The sequence below is a fragment of the Dendropsophus ebraccatus genome, chromosome 2 (assembly GCF_027789765.1).
Source record: "Dendropsophus ebraccatus isolate aDenEbr1 chromosome 2, aDenEbr1.pat, whole genome shotgun sequence".
Lineage (NCBI taxonomy): Eukaryota > Metazoa > Chordata > Amphibia > Anura > Hylidae > Dendropsophus > Dendropsophus ebraccatus.
The window spans coordinates 141,684,145-141,698,630 of NC_091455.1; the positions used below are offsets into that span (position 1 = coordinate 141,684,145).

Here is a 14,486-nt window from a genome sequence, read left to right on the forward strand (position 1 = left end):
AATGTTTGCTGCGTATTCAACACACTACTCGAATCTTTCAAATACCGCAATATTCGAACGAATATCTATTCGATCGAACAGTATTTGCTCATCACTACTCATTATCCATATCTGTTGATTACACCAAGGGTATGCCATTACACGGGCCAAAGAATGTTGCTGTCCTGGGAGTTACCAATGACGCCCTAAGACAGTAGGTTTGCCTGGAATATGACCTTGCGCATGCTCTGTAGGGAACTAGTCATCTGAGGCCTAGACTAGTCATGTCTCTTTGCCTGTCAGGAGTGGTCCATGCCAGAGACTCATTATTCATATCTGTTGATTACACCAAGGGTATGCCATTACATGGGCCAAAGAAAGTTACTGTTCTGGGAGTTACCAATGACGCCCTAAGACAGTAGGTTTGCCTGGGATATGACCTTGCGCATGCTCTGTAGGGAACTAGTCATCTGAGGCCTAGACTAGTCATGTCTCTTTGCCTGTCAGCGCGCTCTAGGGAGGTAACTGACAGGAAAAGAGGCTTTTAACGGGCCTCTTTTCCTGTCAGTCATCCTGCAGAGTGAGCTGACAGGCAGAGAGCCGTGACTAGTCATGGCCCAGATGACTAGTTTCCGGCTCCCTGTCGGTCTTGCATGCTGGAATATAAGACTTTGTTTAAGCAGCTAAAGGTTCTACAGAAGACATGGAACACTTGGTAAGGGAGCATAGACCAACAAAGGATACGGTTGGCACTACAGCAGGTGAAGCATAAGAGGCCACTGATATATGCAGGAAAGAAAAAGGAAAAATTGCCAAACTCCTTGGAAACACCAGCGCTGTCTTCACAAAGTCATGGGACCAAAGTTTTTAGGTGAAAGCAATAAGAAGCGTTTATTTCAGATAGCACAATTATAACGCGTTTCCAGAGCCTAAGCTCTCTTCATCAGATACAGTACATGCACTGTATCTGATGAAGAGAGCTTAGGCTCTGGAAACGCGTTATATTTGTGCTATCTGAAATAAACGCTTCTTATTGCTTTCACCTAAAACTTTGGTCCCATGACTTTGTGAAGACAGCGCTGGTGTTTCCAAGGAGTTTGGCAATTTTTGCTTTTCCTTTCCTGCAATTTTACACGGGCCCCCACTTAGGGAGCATCCCGGCGTGCTACTCCATACTAGCTTGCAGTCTTCAGCACCAGGACTATTCGGACTCTACATCGGTACCCCATTTCAGGGGTGATATGCATTAAGCCCAAGTGGCAACAAGGTGAGCCTCCTACTTACCTCACCTTTCCTTCTTCCTTACTGTACGGTATCACACGAGGCGCCGCCTCTTGCCTGTTTTCTTTTTCCTCTACTGATATTTGCAGGCACCGCACTTGCAGCATAGATAGACGCTGGTAGTGCTAACTAATATCAAGGAGGTATAATCCAATGTCCGAAAAAGAAAGAAAGAGTTGCACCCATAGATGTGTCTAGTGAAGTCTTTATTGAATAAGACACAGCAACAATTGCGGACTTTTGTGGGCAGACGCCAAAGGAAGCTGTGACAGCCTGTTTTACAACATTGACGCTTCTATGGACCTATGGTCTCTCATCCATAGAAGTGACGAGTGCCGTCTGCCCACGAAAGGTGATCTATACATAATTAAAGAAGAAGAAACATTTTCAGTATCAGGCTCTCAAAAAAAAACAAGCAACAAATAAACTTTAAGGTTTCTGAACTGATGGTAACAAGTGATAATGTCACAAAGGTGCTCACTGAATGAAAGCAGTGGAAATTGTGCTAGGATCAAAAAATAATTACTTTACATATGCACAAATATTTAAATACATAAATTACCAAAACATGTAAAAGTGGTATGCACTGAATAGTAACATTGTCATTACTACTAAAAAGTATATAGTGAATGAATTATTCAACTAGTACTTTCCAGCCGAATAGTGATCAGTTGGAAGTAGAAAAAACACTGAATTTACAAGGGAATTTCCAAAATTTGGAGAGTGGGTGTACAGTTACGCATGAAAAAAAAAAACAAAAAAAAACAATAGGTGCTTTCAAGCAGAAGTTGCGAACAACTTATTATATGGAATCACGTTTTAATTACAATTTTTACTTTGGTGCCAAATGCATAACCGATAAATACAATAGTAATAATAACTGTAAAAAGAAAAGTTGTAATCACCTGTGAGGAAAGTAGGTTGCAGTCAATGTGCATTCCTTGCCCGGTTTTAGTCCTTTGCAGTAAACCAGCCATTATGGCTCCATGAGCGTAAAGTCCTGTTGCAAGGTCTGTCATAGCGACACCTGGACGGACAGGGTCTCCATCCTGAAAGTTAAAGTAAATAAGTCTAGAGATTTGCCTTACAGCAGCAACATGGATACAGATGGCTGTTAGGTCAAGGAGACACATGGTGCCTTTAATATATCCAGCTGTGGTTTCAGGATGTAGAATATTCTTTATTTCTACAGTACAAAGAGTCAAAGTGGCTTTCCTGAGTTCTTGAACAAGCTGTAATGCCTGCTTACTCACCCTTCCATAGATGAGTCTGCTTGGAACTCTGCTTCCAGGTGTGGGGGAGAAAGTATTCCAGCCTGCAGCAGTTTAGGAGCAGCAGTCTAGGCCTCCTGTGACTCTTTGTACCAGAAAATAAAAAAATGTTTTTACATTCTGGAAGCACAGTTGGATATATTAAGGTAACACATAAGCTATAAGGTATATTAGGTAACACATGTCTCCTTGCTATCTAACTGTGTCAGTTTGGGAAGTGAATTACAGCTGAGATATTCCCTTTAAACTTCTTTTACATCACTCCGGAATGTATGATGGAGAGCAGAATTCATGGTTCCATCCGCTCTTACAAGTTGTCCAGTATTGCCTGTCAGTATGATGTCTGCATTGTGGAACACAGTGTTAGATTTCTGCCAGGTGTAAAAGTTCCAGATGTAAACTCATCAGTGCACAGACTTTCTCTCAAAACTCTCAGAGTGATCTAAATTTTCTTTTGGCAAAAGCAAAATGAGTCTTTGTGTTCTTCATGGTAACCAGGAATTTCTTTTACAACTGTATTTGAATCTCATTAGAGCATGCTGCGGAAGCTCCCATGTCATGTCCCAGGACTTGGTTTCATTCACTGACATGTGTCTATGTTATATTGCATTGCCTGTTTTAGTTTGACCCTCCTGTACCCCAGCTGTGGTGTGTTAGCTCCTCCCTTCTCCTTCATCCTGTCAGCCATTTTATTTTACTGTATTGTACAAGCCACTGTATCCTGCTGTTGACCCTGGTCATTTATATTCTTTTCACACCATTGTAACCATCATTTCTACAAGATTTCTGTCTGGAATAAACCTGGAATCTTTCTACAATGCCTCTACAAGGGAGTTTAGATATCTAATATGTGGTCTGAAGTAAGTAAACGGAATACAGATACAGGGACTATCTCATACACCCCACACTTACTGCCAGGTCATTGAGTCAGAATATCCCATCTGAAAAGTTTGGCAGTGCACATACTCCACCACCGTTCCATTCATTGTGTATGGTAGCAGTGTCTAGGATAGACAAGTGCTGTATTCAACAATGCCAATCAGACAGGAGGAGCTTTGGGAGTCCTATCCTCAAGATCAGGGGTGTCAAACTCAGGCCCTCCAGCTGTTTCAGAACTACAATTCCCATGATGCCTGGACAGCTAAAGCTATGGCTGTCCAGGCATGATGGGAATTGTCCTTTGTAACAGCTGGAGGGCCTGAGTTTGACATGTCTGCTCAAGATCATAGAGAGTCCAAGTGGTAAAACTCAAATTTATTCACTATCTTGTGTACATGGTGGCAAAACCCTTTTCCATCATAGCAAAATCATAACAAGGCAATCCTACAAGCAAGGAATTTTACCTCAGGTCCTGTGATATGCATCAATCCAGACATTGCACATGCTACAGCATCATAGCCTGCTCTTTTAAACAATGGACCAGTCTGACCATAACCTGTAAGTAAAAAACAGTTACAACTAAATTTCTTCATCAAAGTCATCATAGTAATGCCATAAATCTGCATGTATACATAACACCTAGAATTTTATGTTTGAATGGAAACTCAAGCAAAATGTTTTTTCCTTTCAAATCAACTGTTGTCAGAAAGTGCCAGGGATTTGTAATTTACTTCTATTAAAAAATAAAACTCTTCCAGTATTTATCAGCTGCTGCATGTCATAGACATAGATATGTAGGACATACAGTAGCTGATAAGTACTGGGAGACTTGAGATTTTTTTTTTTAGAAGTAAATTACAAATCTCTGGCACTTTCTGACACCAGCTCATGTTTAAAATACCATTTCATTTTCCTTTTTTTACCTACAGATCCATATAAGGTATTATTTTTGCTACACCAATTGCACTTCGTAATGACACCTTTAATTTTTCCATAAAATATGCCACCAAACAAAAAAATAATAATTTGCAGTGACATTTTAAAACAAAAAAATATATATTTAAAAAATTTGGGGGAACTGAGGGGGTGATTTAAACTTTTATTATGGGATGTTTTTTCTTTTTACGCATATTTATAGTCCCCCGCCCCAGGGACTTTTATGAGCAAAACATTGCTCATAGGGATCAGTGCAGTACATATGTACTGCATTGATTAATTATCTCAGCTCTCGATTGCTACAATCGATTTGTGTAGGTTATTAATGGCGCCCCCCCCCCCAACTACTGATATAGAGCATAGAGGAATTACATCATGAGCACTTTACCCCCTTACCAGCACCACAAGGTATGAGGTAAGTCATGGTGCCTTAAAGGGAATCTGTCAGCTCCCGGGCACTACCTAAGGTGTTGACAGTGTGCTGTAGCTGGCAGTCCCCCAGTGAGCATGGTGCCTTTTTGGTAATTTTCCGTGCAGCGGATGATGTACAATCTTATGTCTCCTACTGCCACAGAGCTGTTGTTAGTGCCACACTTGTCATGCATCCTCCTCCCTCTTCATGAATAATCAATGCTGCCCGGCCTCCTGCTCGCTCAGCTGTCAGATTGCAGATCAGTCCTCTGTAGGCAGGTTATCTCTGAAAAAAATCTCTCCTCCCTAATGTGTTGGAGCTGTGGTCTAGGGGTAACTCACCTGTCTAGAGACCTGACAGCAGTTCATTCTCTGGTTCGAATCCCCTGATGAAAATTAAATAGAGGTCTTTTTTTTTCTCATTATTCTATCATATTTAAGTCTATGTTCACACACACACAGTATTTTTGCTCAGTATTTTGCAAAAAAACAGGAGTGGATTGAGAACACAGAAAGGCTATGTTCTCACACTGTTGAAATTGAGCCGATGGCCATCATTTAATGGCAAATATTGGACGTTGTTTTAAAAAAACAGTAACTATTTGCCATTAAATGCAGCCATCCACTCAATTTCAACAGTGTGTGAACATAGCCCAGGTGCTGTCTCCTAGCTGCCTCCCCCTTCTCTCTGCTCCGACACAGACAGACAGCAGCTAGGAGACAGGCAAATAGCGGAAAAAAAGTGCGTCAAACTCCTAGATGCCAGCGCTGCCTCAGAGGAATCACAGGAACGATGATGGTAATATTTAAAAGGTTTATTTAGAATACGCACAGAGTATTAGGCGTTTCAAAAGCATAAGCTTTCTTCCTCAGATAGTTGTGCATGCACAACTATCTGAGGAAGAAAGCTTATGCTTTTGAAACGCCTAATACTCTGTGCGTATTCTAAATAAACCTTTTAAATATTACCATCATCGTTCCTGTGATTCCTCTGAGGCAGCGCTGGCATCTAGGAGTTTGACGCACTTTTTTTCCGCTATTTGCCTGCACTTCTACGGGCCCCTTTGGGAGCATCCCGGTCTGTCTCTCCCAGCTAGCTGCAGCCCTGAAACACAGACGCCAAGTTGAAACAGGATACAGTACCCCATAAAGGGGTGATATGCAACAAGCCCAAGGGGCTTTAAGGTGAGCCTTCCTCTATCTTTTCATTACCCATTGGTACCTACGGTATCACACGAGGCGCCGCCTCCCGCCTTTCGCTTTTTTTCTTTATCCTATCCAGCTAGGAGACAGCTGCCCCCAGTGACAAGGCTGTCACGGTCATGGAGCTATGGAGAGGGGGGCTGAGGAGGAGGCAGAGGGGCCTGAGGAGGCAGTGGTGCCTGGTGATGTGCCTGCAGTAAAAGTGAAAGTAAGCGATTGTGCCGCCCCCTAGTGGAGCAAAGAATCTGCCGCCTGAGGCAGAAAGCTCATTCTGCCTCATGGCAGAAAAGGCCCTGGCTATAATGTGCCTGCATTTACACTGAGCTATACACACTGCTGTATAGAAAAAATTCAGTCACTGTCCCATGCACAGCCCTGTGATTCTCACTTCTCACACGCAGGTTTATGCTCTTGCTGTAGATTATACACCACATGCTGATTGATATACTGTACAGTATCTTACAATATGACATATTCAGCTCTTTCTTATTGTTTGTTTCATTTGTTTTACATGTTAATCAGAATTAAAAAAATCATTATTTTCCGAGTGTGAATTGTCTGCACTCCAGTGATTTCTTATGGGAAAATTTGCTTTGGTTTAAGAGTGGATTTGGATTACAAGCACGTTCCAGGAACGAATTATGCTCGTAATGCAAGGAACCACTGTATTACTAATAAGATCAATGTCTATGTTATGTGTCTATGTTATGTGTCTATGTTATGTGTGACTGTGTTGGTCCACCAGGGCAGGATATATTTTTGTAGATGCTCTCACCTGTGGCTTATACGTGACAGTCCTAAATGGGTACGTTTGTTACATGCAGCTTTGTGTAGTCTAACTAGGCAAAACATATAGGGGGAGATTTATCAAAGGGTGTAAAATTTAGACTGGTACAAACTGCCCACAACAACCAATCACAGCTCCTCTTTCCTTTCAGCACTACCTAAAGCTGAGCTGTGATTGGTTGCTGTGGGTAGTTTGCACCAGTCTAAATTTTACACCCTTTGATAAATCTCCCCCATAGACTGTATTGACAATTAGGTGAACCAGATTTTAAAGTGTCACGGTCGTTAACATTTTTATTGCAGAAATCAATAGTACAAGCGATTTTAAGAAACTTTGTAATTGGGTTTATTAGCCAAAAAAATGATTTTTTATCATGAAAAAGCAGTTTGAAGTTCTCCCCTGTCTTCATGGTTTTCCTATGGAGAGAGAAAGTAGAGGCAGCAAAACAGGACAACAAATACATTCACATCACAGGCTCTCTCCTCTGCAGTCACCACTGACCTCTCTGACCTCTTAATAGGGCTCTGAATAGCTCCCCCACTGTGCAATCCTTTGTTCTCGGCTCACAGCTGGCCGCTAATCTAGCTCCTTCCCCCTCCCCTCTTCATAGAACAGACAGATCCGACTGATGAAAAAACAGCCGAGATTTCCTGATTCTGAGGAGTGGTTGACAGAAAGGAGAGGAGGGGGGACCTGGGAAAAGTCTTTTTACATGCAGATAATGGCATATTTGGCTAATAAACCCAACTACAAAGTTTCTTAAAATCGACTATTGATTTATGCAAAAAAAATTTTTACCAACAGTGACACTTTAAGGTAAATAAATATTATTCAATAATTTGATCCTAGATAACAGTAACAATGCGACCCTGGATCTCCTATAAAAGTATGTCGTGTTAGGTAGCTTTATCTCTTAGATTTCTGCCTACAGTTCTGGCTCATACTGAACAAAAACACTATTTGGCCTCATTCATAAGTTCCATTGTGCGCCTGCACTTGGGTAAGGACGGCTGCATTCAAGCATAAACAAACCATCGACCCATTCAATAGATACTAGTGAATAGTGGTGCAATTTCAGATCCGTACTAGGACCTTCCCATTTTTTTGCACCATGGATAATGGTCCCCTAAAACGTACGGAGTATCCCCATAACATGTACTTGTAAAGGGGGCATTTAAATTAACCCCTTCACGTCAGCCATCTGTATATATACGTTCCTATTGCACATGCCCCGTGCAGTAGGAATGTACATATACGTTCCTGACTGACAGGGGCTTTGTGATGAGAACGGGATCGCTGCAGGGACAGGGATCCCGCTCTCATCTGTGTACAGCGATTCCGCAGCTGACCCCCATTAACCCCTTAGTGACCGCCGAAACGGCGGTCACTAATGGGCCGGTGCCGCCGCTGTATTTCATCTCCCCCCACTGTGAATCCACGGTGGGGGGAGATGAAATAAGTAAAAATCAAACCCCAGATCAGCCCCCTAGTGCCCCAGTCACTAACCCCCCCTCCCGCGGCGGCCATCGGATCCAAGATGGCCGCCGCGATCACTGTGAACAGACTAATGTCTGTTCACAGTGATCAAAAAAGAAAAATGAATGAAAGCCCCATGCTCTCCGCCACCGGAGGTAGCGGAGAGCATGGGGCAGTCATCGGGACCCCCCCCTGTGGGGTCCCGGTACAAGCGATCAGCGGTATATACTATATACCGCTGATCGCTTGTGCCATGTGCCGCCGGCACTTTTTATCCCCTGTCACCATGAATGATTGGTGACAGGGGATAAAAAGTGATGTCCCCCCCACCCCCCAAGCCGCCCCCCACCCCCCCTGTCACCCCCGTCCCCCAGTCACCCCCCCCTTCCCCATATACTCACCTGCTCCTGGAGCTCCTTCCTCTTCCGTGTCCTGGCTGGTTATGAAGTGCGCATGCGCTCCACAACCAGCCAAGCTCTGAAAATTTAAAGTGACAGAGACCAATTTGGTCTCTGTCACTGAACTATGATTACTGTGATAGAAAATATCACAGTAATCATAGTAATACAGTGAACATGAATGTATAAAGTACAAAAAGTGACAAACATACAAAAAAATAAAACACACACTTTTTATTATAGTAATAATTGCAGTTTACTCCCAAATTACCCCTAACCACGTTGCCCGTAACCACTGCACGTTGCCCATAACCACCCCAGGTTGTCCGTAATCACGTCAGATTGCACGTAACCCCCCAGATTACCCGTAACCACCGCACGTTGCCCATAACCACCGCACGTTGCCCGTAACCACCGCACGTTGCCAGTAACCACCGCACGTTGCCAGTGACCCCCTCCAGATTGTCCGTAATCACCCCAGATTGCCTGTAACCACCCCAAATTACATGTAACCACCCCAGATTAGCTATAAGCACTTCACTCTATCCGTAACAATTCTAGATTGTCTGTAACCCCCCCAGGTTGCCCGTAACCACCCCAGGTTGCCCGTAATCATGCCAGATTACATGTAACCCCCCAGATTGCACGCAACCACCGCAGGTTGCCTCTGACCACCGCACCTTGCCTCTGACCACCGCACGTCGCCTCTGACCACCGCACGTCGCCTATGACCACCGCACGTCGCCTTTGACCACCGCACGTCGCCTATGACCACCGCACATCGCCTATGACCACCGCACGTCGCCTATGACCTTGCATCTGACCACCCCACCTTGCCTCTGAACACTGCACCTTGCCTCTAACCACCCCAAATTTACAGGTACCCACCTCTGATTACCTATTAGCACTTCAGTTTATCCGTAACCACAGCAGGTTGCCTGTAACCACCCCAGATTGTCTGTAACCACCCCAGATTGTCCGTAACCTCCCCAGATTGTCCGTAACCACCCCACGTTGCCTGTAACCACAGCAGGTTGCCTGTAACCACCCTAGATTGTCTGTAACCACAGCAGGTTGCCCGTAACCACCCCAGGTTGCCCGTAACCACCCCAGATTGTCCGTAACCACCCCAGATTGTCTGTAACCACCCCAGATTGTCCGTAACCTCCCCAGATTGTCCGTAACCACCCCACGTTGCCTGTAACCACAGCAGGTTGCCTGTAACCACCCTAGATTGTCTGTAACCACAGCAGGTTGCCCGTAACCACCCCAGGTTGCCCGTAACCACCCCAGATTGTCCGTAACCACCCCAGATTGTCTGCAACCACCCCAGATTGTCCGCAACCACCCCAGATTGTCCGCAACCACCCCAGATTGTCCGCAACCACCCCAGATTGTCCGCAACCACCCCAGATTGTCCGCAACCACAGCAGGTTGCCTGTAACCATACCAGATTGTCTGTAACCACAGCAGGTTGTCCGTATTCACCCCACGTTGCCCGTAACCACCCCAGGTTGCCTCTAACCACCCCAGGTTGCCTCTAACCACACCAGGTTGCCTGTAATCACCCCAGGTTGTCGTAACCACAGCAGGTTGCCTGTGACCACCCCATGTTGACCGTATCCACCCCAGATTATCCGTAACCACCCCAGATTACCCGTAACCACCTCAGACTGCCCGTAACCACCCCAGATTACCCGTAACCACCCCAGACTGCCCGTAACCACCTCAGACTGCCCGTAACCACCTCTAGATTACCTGGAACCACCCCAGACTGTCCGTAACCACCCCACATTACCTGTAATCTAATTTTTTTTTATTGTATTTTAGTAACTGCGCTATTCTAATAACTGTTACTAGCTGCGGTTTTGCTCCAGCAAATTGGCGCTCCTTCCCTTCTGAGCCCTGCTGTGTGCCCATACAGTGGTTTATGCCCACATATGGGGTACCGTTGTACTCAGGAGAACCTGCGTTACAGATTTTGGGGTACATTTTTTCTCCTGTTCCTTGTGAAATTTAGAAATTTCAAACTAAACCAACATATTTTTGGAAAAATTCAAGTTTTTCATTTTTACTGGCCAATTTTGAATACTTTCCTCTAATACCTGTGGGGCCAAAATGCTCATCCTACCCCAAGATGAATTCTTTGTGGGGTGTACTTTCCGAAATGAGGTGACTTTTGGGGGGATTCTATTCTGTAGACATTACAGGGGCTCTGCAAACGCACCTGGTGCTCAGAAACTTCTTCAGAAAAATCTGCAGAGAAAATGCTAATTGGCGCTCCTTCCCTTCTGAGCCCCGCTGTGTGCCCATACAGTGGTTTATGCCCACATATGGGGTACCGTTCTACTCAGGAGAACCTGCGTTACAGATTTTGGGGTGAATTTTCTCTCCTGTTCCTCGTGAAATTGAGAAATTTCAAACTAAAGGAACATATTATTGGAAAAATTCGAGTTTTTCATTTTTACTGTCTACTTTTGAATACTTTCCTCTAATACCTGTGGGGTCAAAATGCTCACCACACACCAAGATGAATTCTTTGAGGGGTGCACTTTCCAAAATGGGGTGACTTATGGCGAGATTTTACTCCGCTGGCACTACAGGGGCACTGCAAACCCACCTGGCGCTCAGAAACTTCTTCAGCAAAATCTGCATTGAAAAAGGTAATTGGCGCTCCTTCCCTTCTGAGCCCTCCTGTGTGCCCATACAGTGGTTTATACCGACATATGAGGTACCTTTTTACTCAGGAGAACCTGCGTTACAAATTTTGGGGTAATTTTTTTCTCTTGTTCCTCGTGAAATTGAGAAATTTCAAACTAAAGGAACATATTATTGGAAAAATTCGAGTTTTTCATTTTTACTGTCTACTTTTGAATACTTTCCTCTAATACATGTGGGGTCAAAATGCTCACCACACCCCAAAATGAATTCTTTGAGGGGTGCACTTTCCAAAATGGGGTGACTTATGGCGAGATTTTACTCCGCTGGCACTACAGGGGCTCTGTAAACACACCTGGCGCTCAGAAACTTCCTCAGCAAAATCTGCATTGAAAAAGCTAATTGGCGCTCCTTTCCTTCTGAGCCCTGCTGTGTGCCCATGCAGTGGTTTATGCTCACATATGAGGTACCTTTTTACTCAGGAGAACCTGCGTTACAAATTTCAAACTAAACGAACATATTATTGGAAAAAATTTTAGTTTTTAATGTTTACTGTCTAATTTTGAATACTTTCCTCTAATACCTGTGGGGTCAAATTGCTCATCCTACCCGAAGATGAATTCTTTGAGGGGTGTACTTTCCAAAATGGGGTGACTTATGGGGTTTTTTCTCTCTGCTGACACTACAGGGGCTCTGCAAATGCACCTGGCGCTCGGAAACTTCTTCAGCAAAATCTGCAATGGAAAAGCTAATTGGCGCTCCTTCCCTTCTGAGCCCCGCTGTGTGCCCATGCAGTGGTTTACGCCCACATATGGGGTACCGTAGTACTCAAGAGAACCCGTGTTACAAATTTTGGGGTGCTTTTTCTCTCATGTTCCTTTTGAAAATGAGAAACTTTAATCTAAATGTATATATTATTGGAAAATGTTAATTTTTCATTTTTTTACGGCCTAATGGTGAATACTTTCCTCCAGCCCCTGTAGGGTTAAAATGCTCATTATATCCCTAGATTAATTCTTTAAGGTGTCTAGTTTCCAAAATGGGGTCACTTATGGGGGTTTCCAGTATACAAATCTCCTAAATCAACTTAAAATAAGAACTGGTCCCTAAAAAAATCAGTTTTGGAAAATTTCACGAAAATGTGGTAATTTGCTGATAAATTTCTAAGCCCCGTAACACCCTAAAAAAGTAAAATATGTTTATGAAATGAAGCCAGAATAAAGAGGACATATTGGTAATGTGACTTAGTAACTAATTTATGTAATACAACTTTCTTTTTTTAGAAGCAGAGAATTTCAAAGTTCATAAAATGCTAATTTTTTCAATTTTTCATGATATTTTGATGTTTTTCACAAAAAACACACAAAGTAGTGACCAAATTTTGCCACTAATATAAAGTGCCATATGTGACGAAAAAACTATCTCAGAATCGCTAGCATACGTTAAAGCATCACTGAGCTATAAGCGCATAAAGTGAGATAGGTCAGATTTTGAAAAATGAGCCTGGTCTTTTAGGTGCAAATAGGCTTGGTCTTGAAGGGGTTAATGGGTCCGTGGTGTTGTCTGTAATCGTGGGTACAGGCACACTATGGAAAGTGTGACTGAAGCCTAAGACTGTTTGATTAAACGATTGTCAGCTTCAAAACTGCTTTATAAAATTTTTTTCTAGGTCAGCTAAACAATCATCTTCTTATATAACGTTTGAGAACACTTATAGCACCAGTTACAATGTTGGATGCTTGTTTGAGCATCAAAAATTCCCTATGAATATTACATTAGTCATTATGAATAAATATTAGATGTCAGACAAACTTTCTAGTGTACCCACACTTTCTGTGCTGACTTTTTTTTCCGGATTGACAGCTTAGCCTGTCCTACACTGTAGAAAAATAAAAAGTATAAATGTTAACACAACAGGATAGGATGAGGTAGATATTGATGACTTGCAGGTGACAAATTCTGAAGGAGTAGCACATGCTTCATAATGCTAATGTTAGTGGTACAAATAATAGAATAAAGGAGTTATTCCAAGGAGGAACATTTGTTATTAGATCTTGCCAAGTCATGCCTAGAGCGCCTTGTAAATAAATATCCAAAGTTATAAAAGCTTGCCAAATCAGATAAACTAAAATGAGAATTGTGAAGAGGAAATGTGCATATATTCTAAATGATAAAATGTATCTATACTGATCATTTATTTTTTTATTTTATTTTTTGTTTATTGTATTTGTAGACTTAGATTTACAATATGTATCTAAAGAAAGAGGGAAGAATATATGAAAGATAATTGATTGATTGATTGAAGATGATAGATAAATCAAAGGTGACAGATCGAAGATGACAGATCGATCAAAAATTATAGAAGATAAACACGATAGATAGATAGATAGATAGATAGATAGATAGATAGATAGATAGATAGATAGATTTGTTCACAAGCTGAGGATTTACACTATTACAGCTATCCTACATACAGTACATAGATTTCCTTTGGTGGAACAAGCTGGAGAATTACTACGTATGATGCTCAATTCAATAAAAGGATGATAATTTCATTAATGTGTGGTCAAATAAAAAAACAATATTTTTATTATTGATTATTCTGTTCAATGAAAATGGTTGGTTACTGTTCAATATTGTTATGGAAAGATACCAGCACTGAAAAGCATCCAGGCTATGTATAAACTGACAGAAACCCCACAGGACCAAGCTCCCTCACTCCAGTCCTCATAAATTTAGTGATTTGTACATGTTTCTATAACATAGAAAAACAAAAAGTGAAATGAATAGAATAATTACAGATAATAGCTATTCTGTAGATTTTTATTATTATTCATTTTAGCTTTTTTTTTTAAAAAAAAAGATTTCAGGTGTTCTTTCTGCAGACCACATGCCCTACAACATACTAAGGTAAAGGTTTCTGCTTATTTTCCTTGGGTTTTTTTTTGCCAAATAAGCTTTGGAGAATCTTTTTATATTTCCACATTGAAGAGCAAGATAAAATCTAATTTCAATTTAAATCAATCGAAAAATTGTTATTTTCAAAAAATTCTTAGCCCATATGCTACTGAAAACTTACAACAAAGAATTCTTTAATATTATTTCTTCTTAAGAAAACAATCCTTACAACTACCATCTTGAAGCATAGATTATAAGCCACCAATTTCTAATGACACAGCAGCACCATCTACTGTTGATTCAGGGAAA

The 14,486-nt window shown here is 42.2% G+C and overlaps 1 protein-coding gene across 9 annotated transcripts in view; it reads right to left on the minus strand.

Moving 5' to 3' along the window:
* SUGCT (succinyl-CoA:glutarate-CoA transferase) overlaps window positions 1-14,486 on the minus strand; it is a 660,405-nt gene that overhangs the window by 564,751 nt on the left and 81,168 nt on the right. For all 9 annotated transcript variants that reach the window (XR_011361904.1, XR_011361905.1, XM_069960339.1 and 6 more), the window contains exons 7-8: window positions 3,875-3,966; window positions 2,166-2,309 (exon numbers count right to left, since the gene is read on the minus strand). Coding sequence is in view for 7 of the 9 variants with exons in the window: in XM_069960339.1 (XP_069816440.1) it covers window positions 2,166-2,309; window positions 3,875-3,966 (236 nt within the window). In the remaining 2 variants the exon portion in view is untranslated. The remainder of the gene's footprint in view (window positions 1-2,165; window positions 2,310-3,874; window positions 3,967-14,486) is intronic.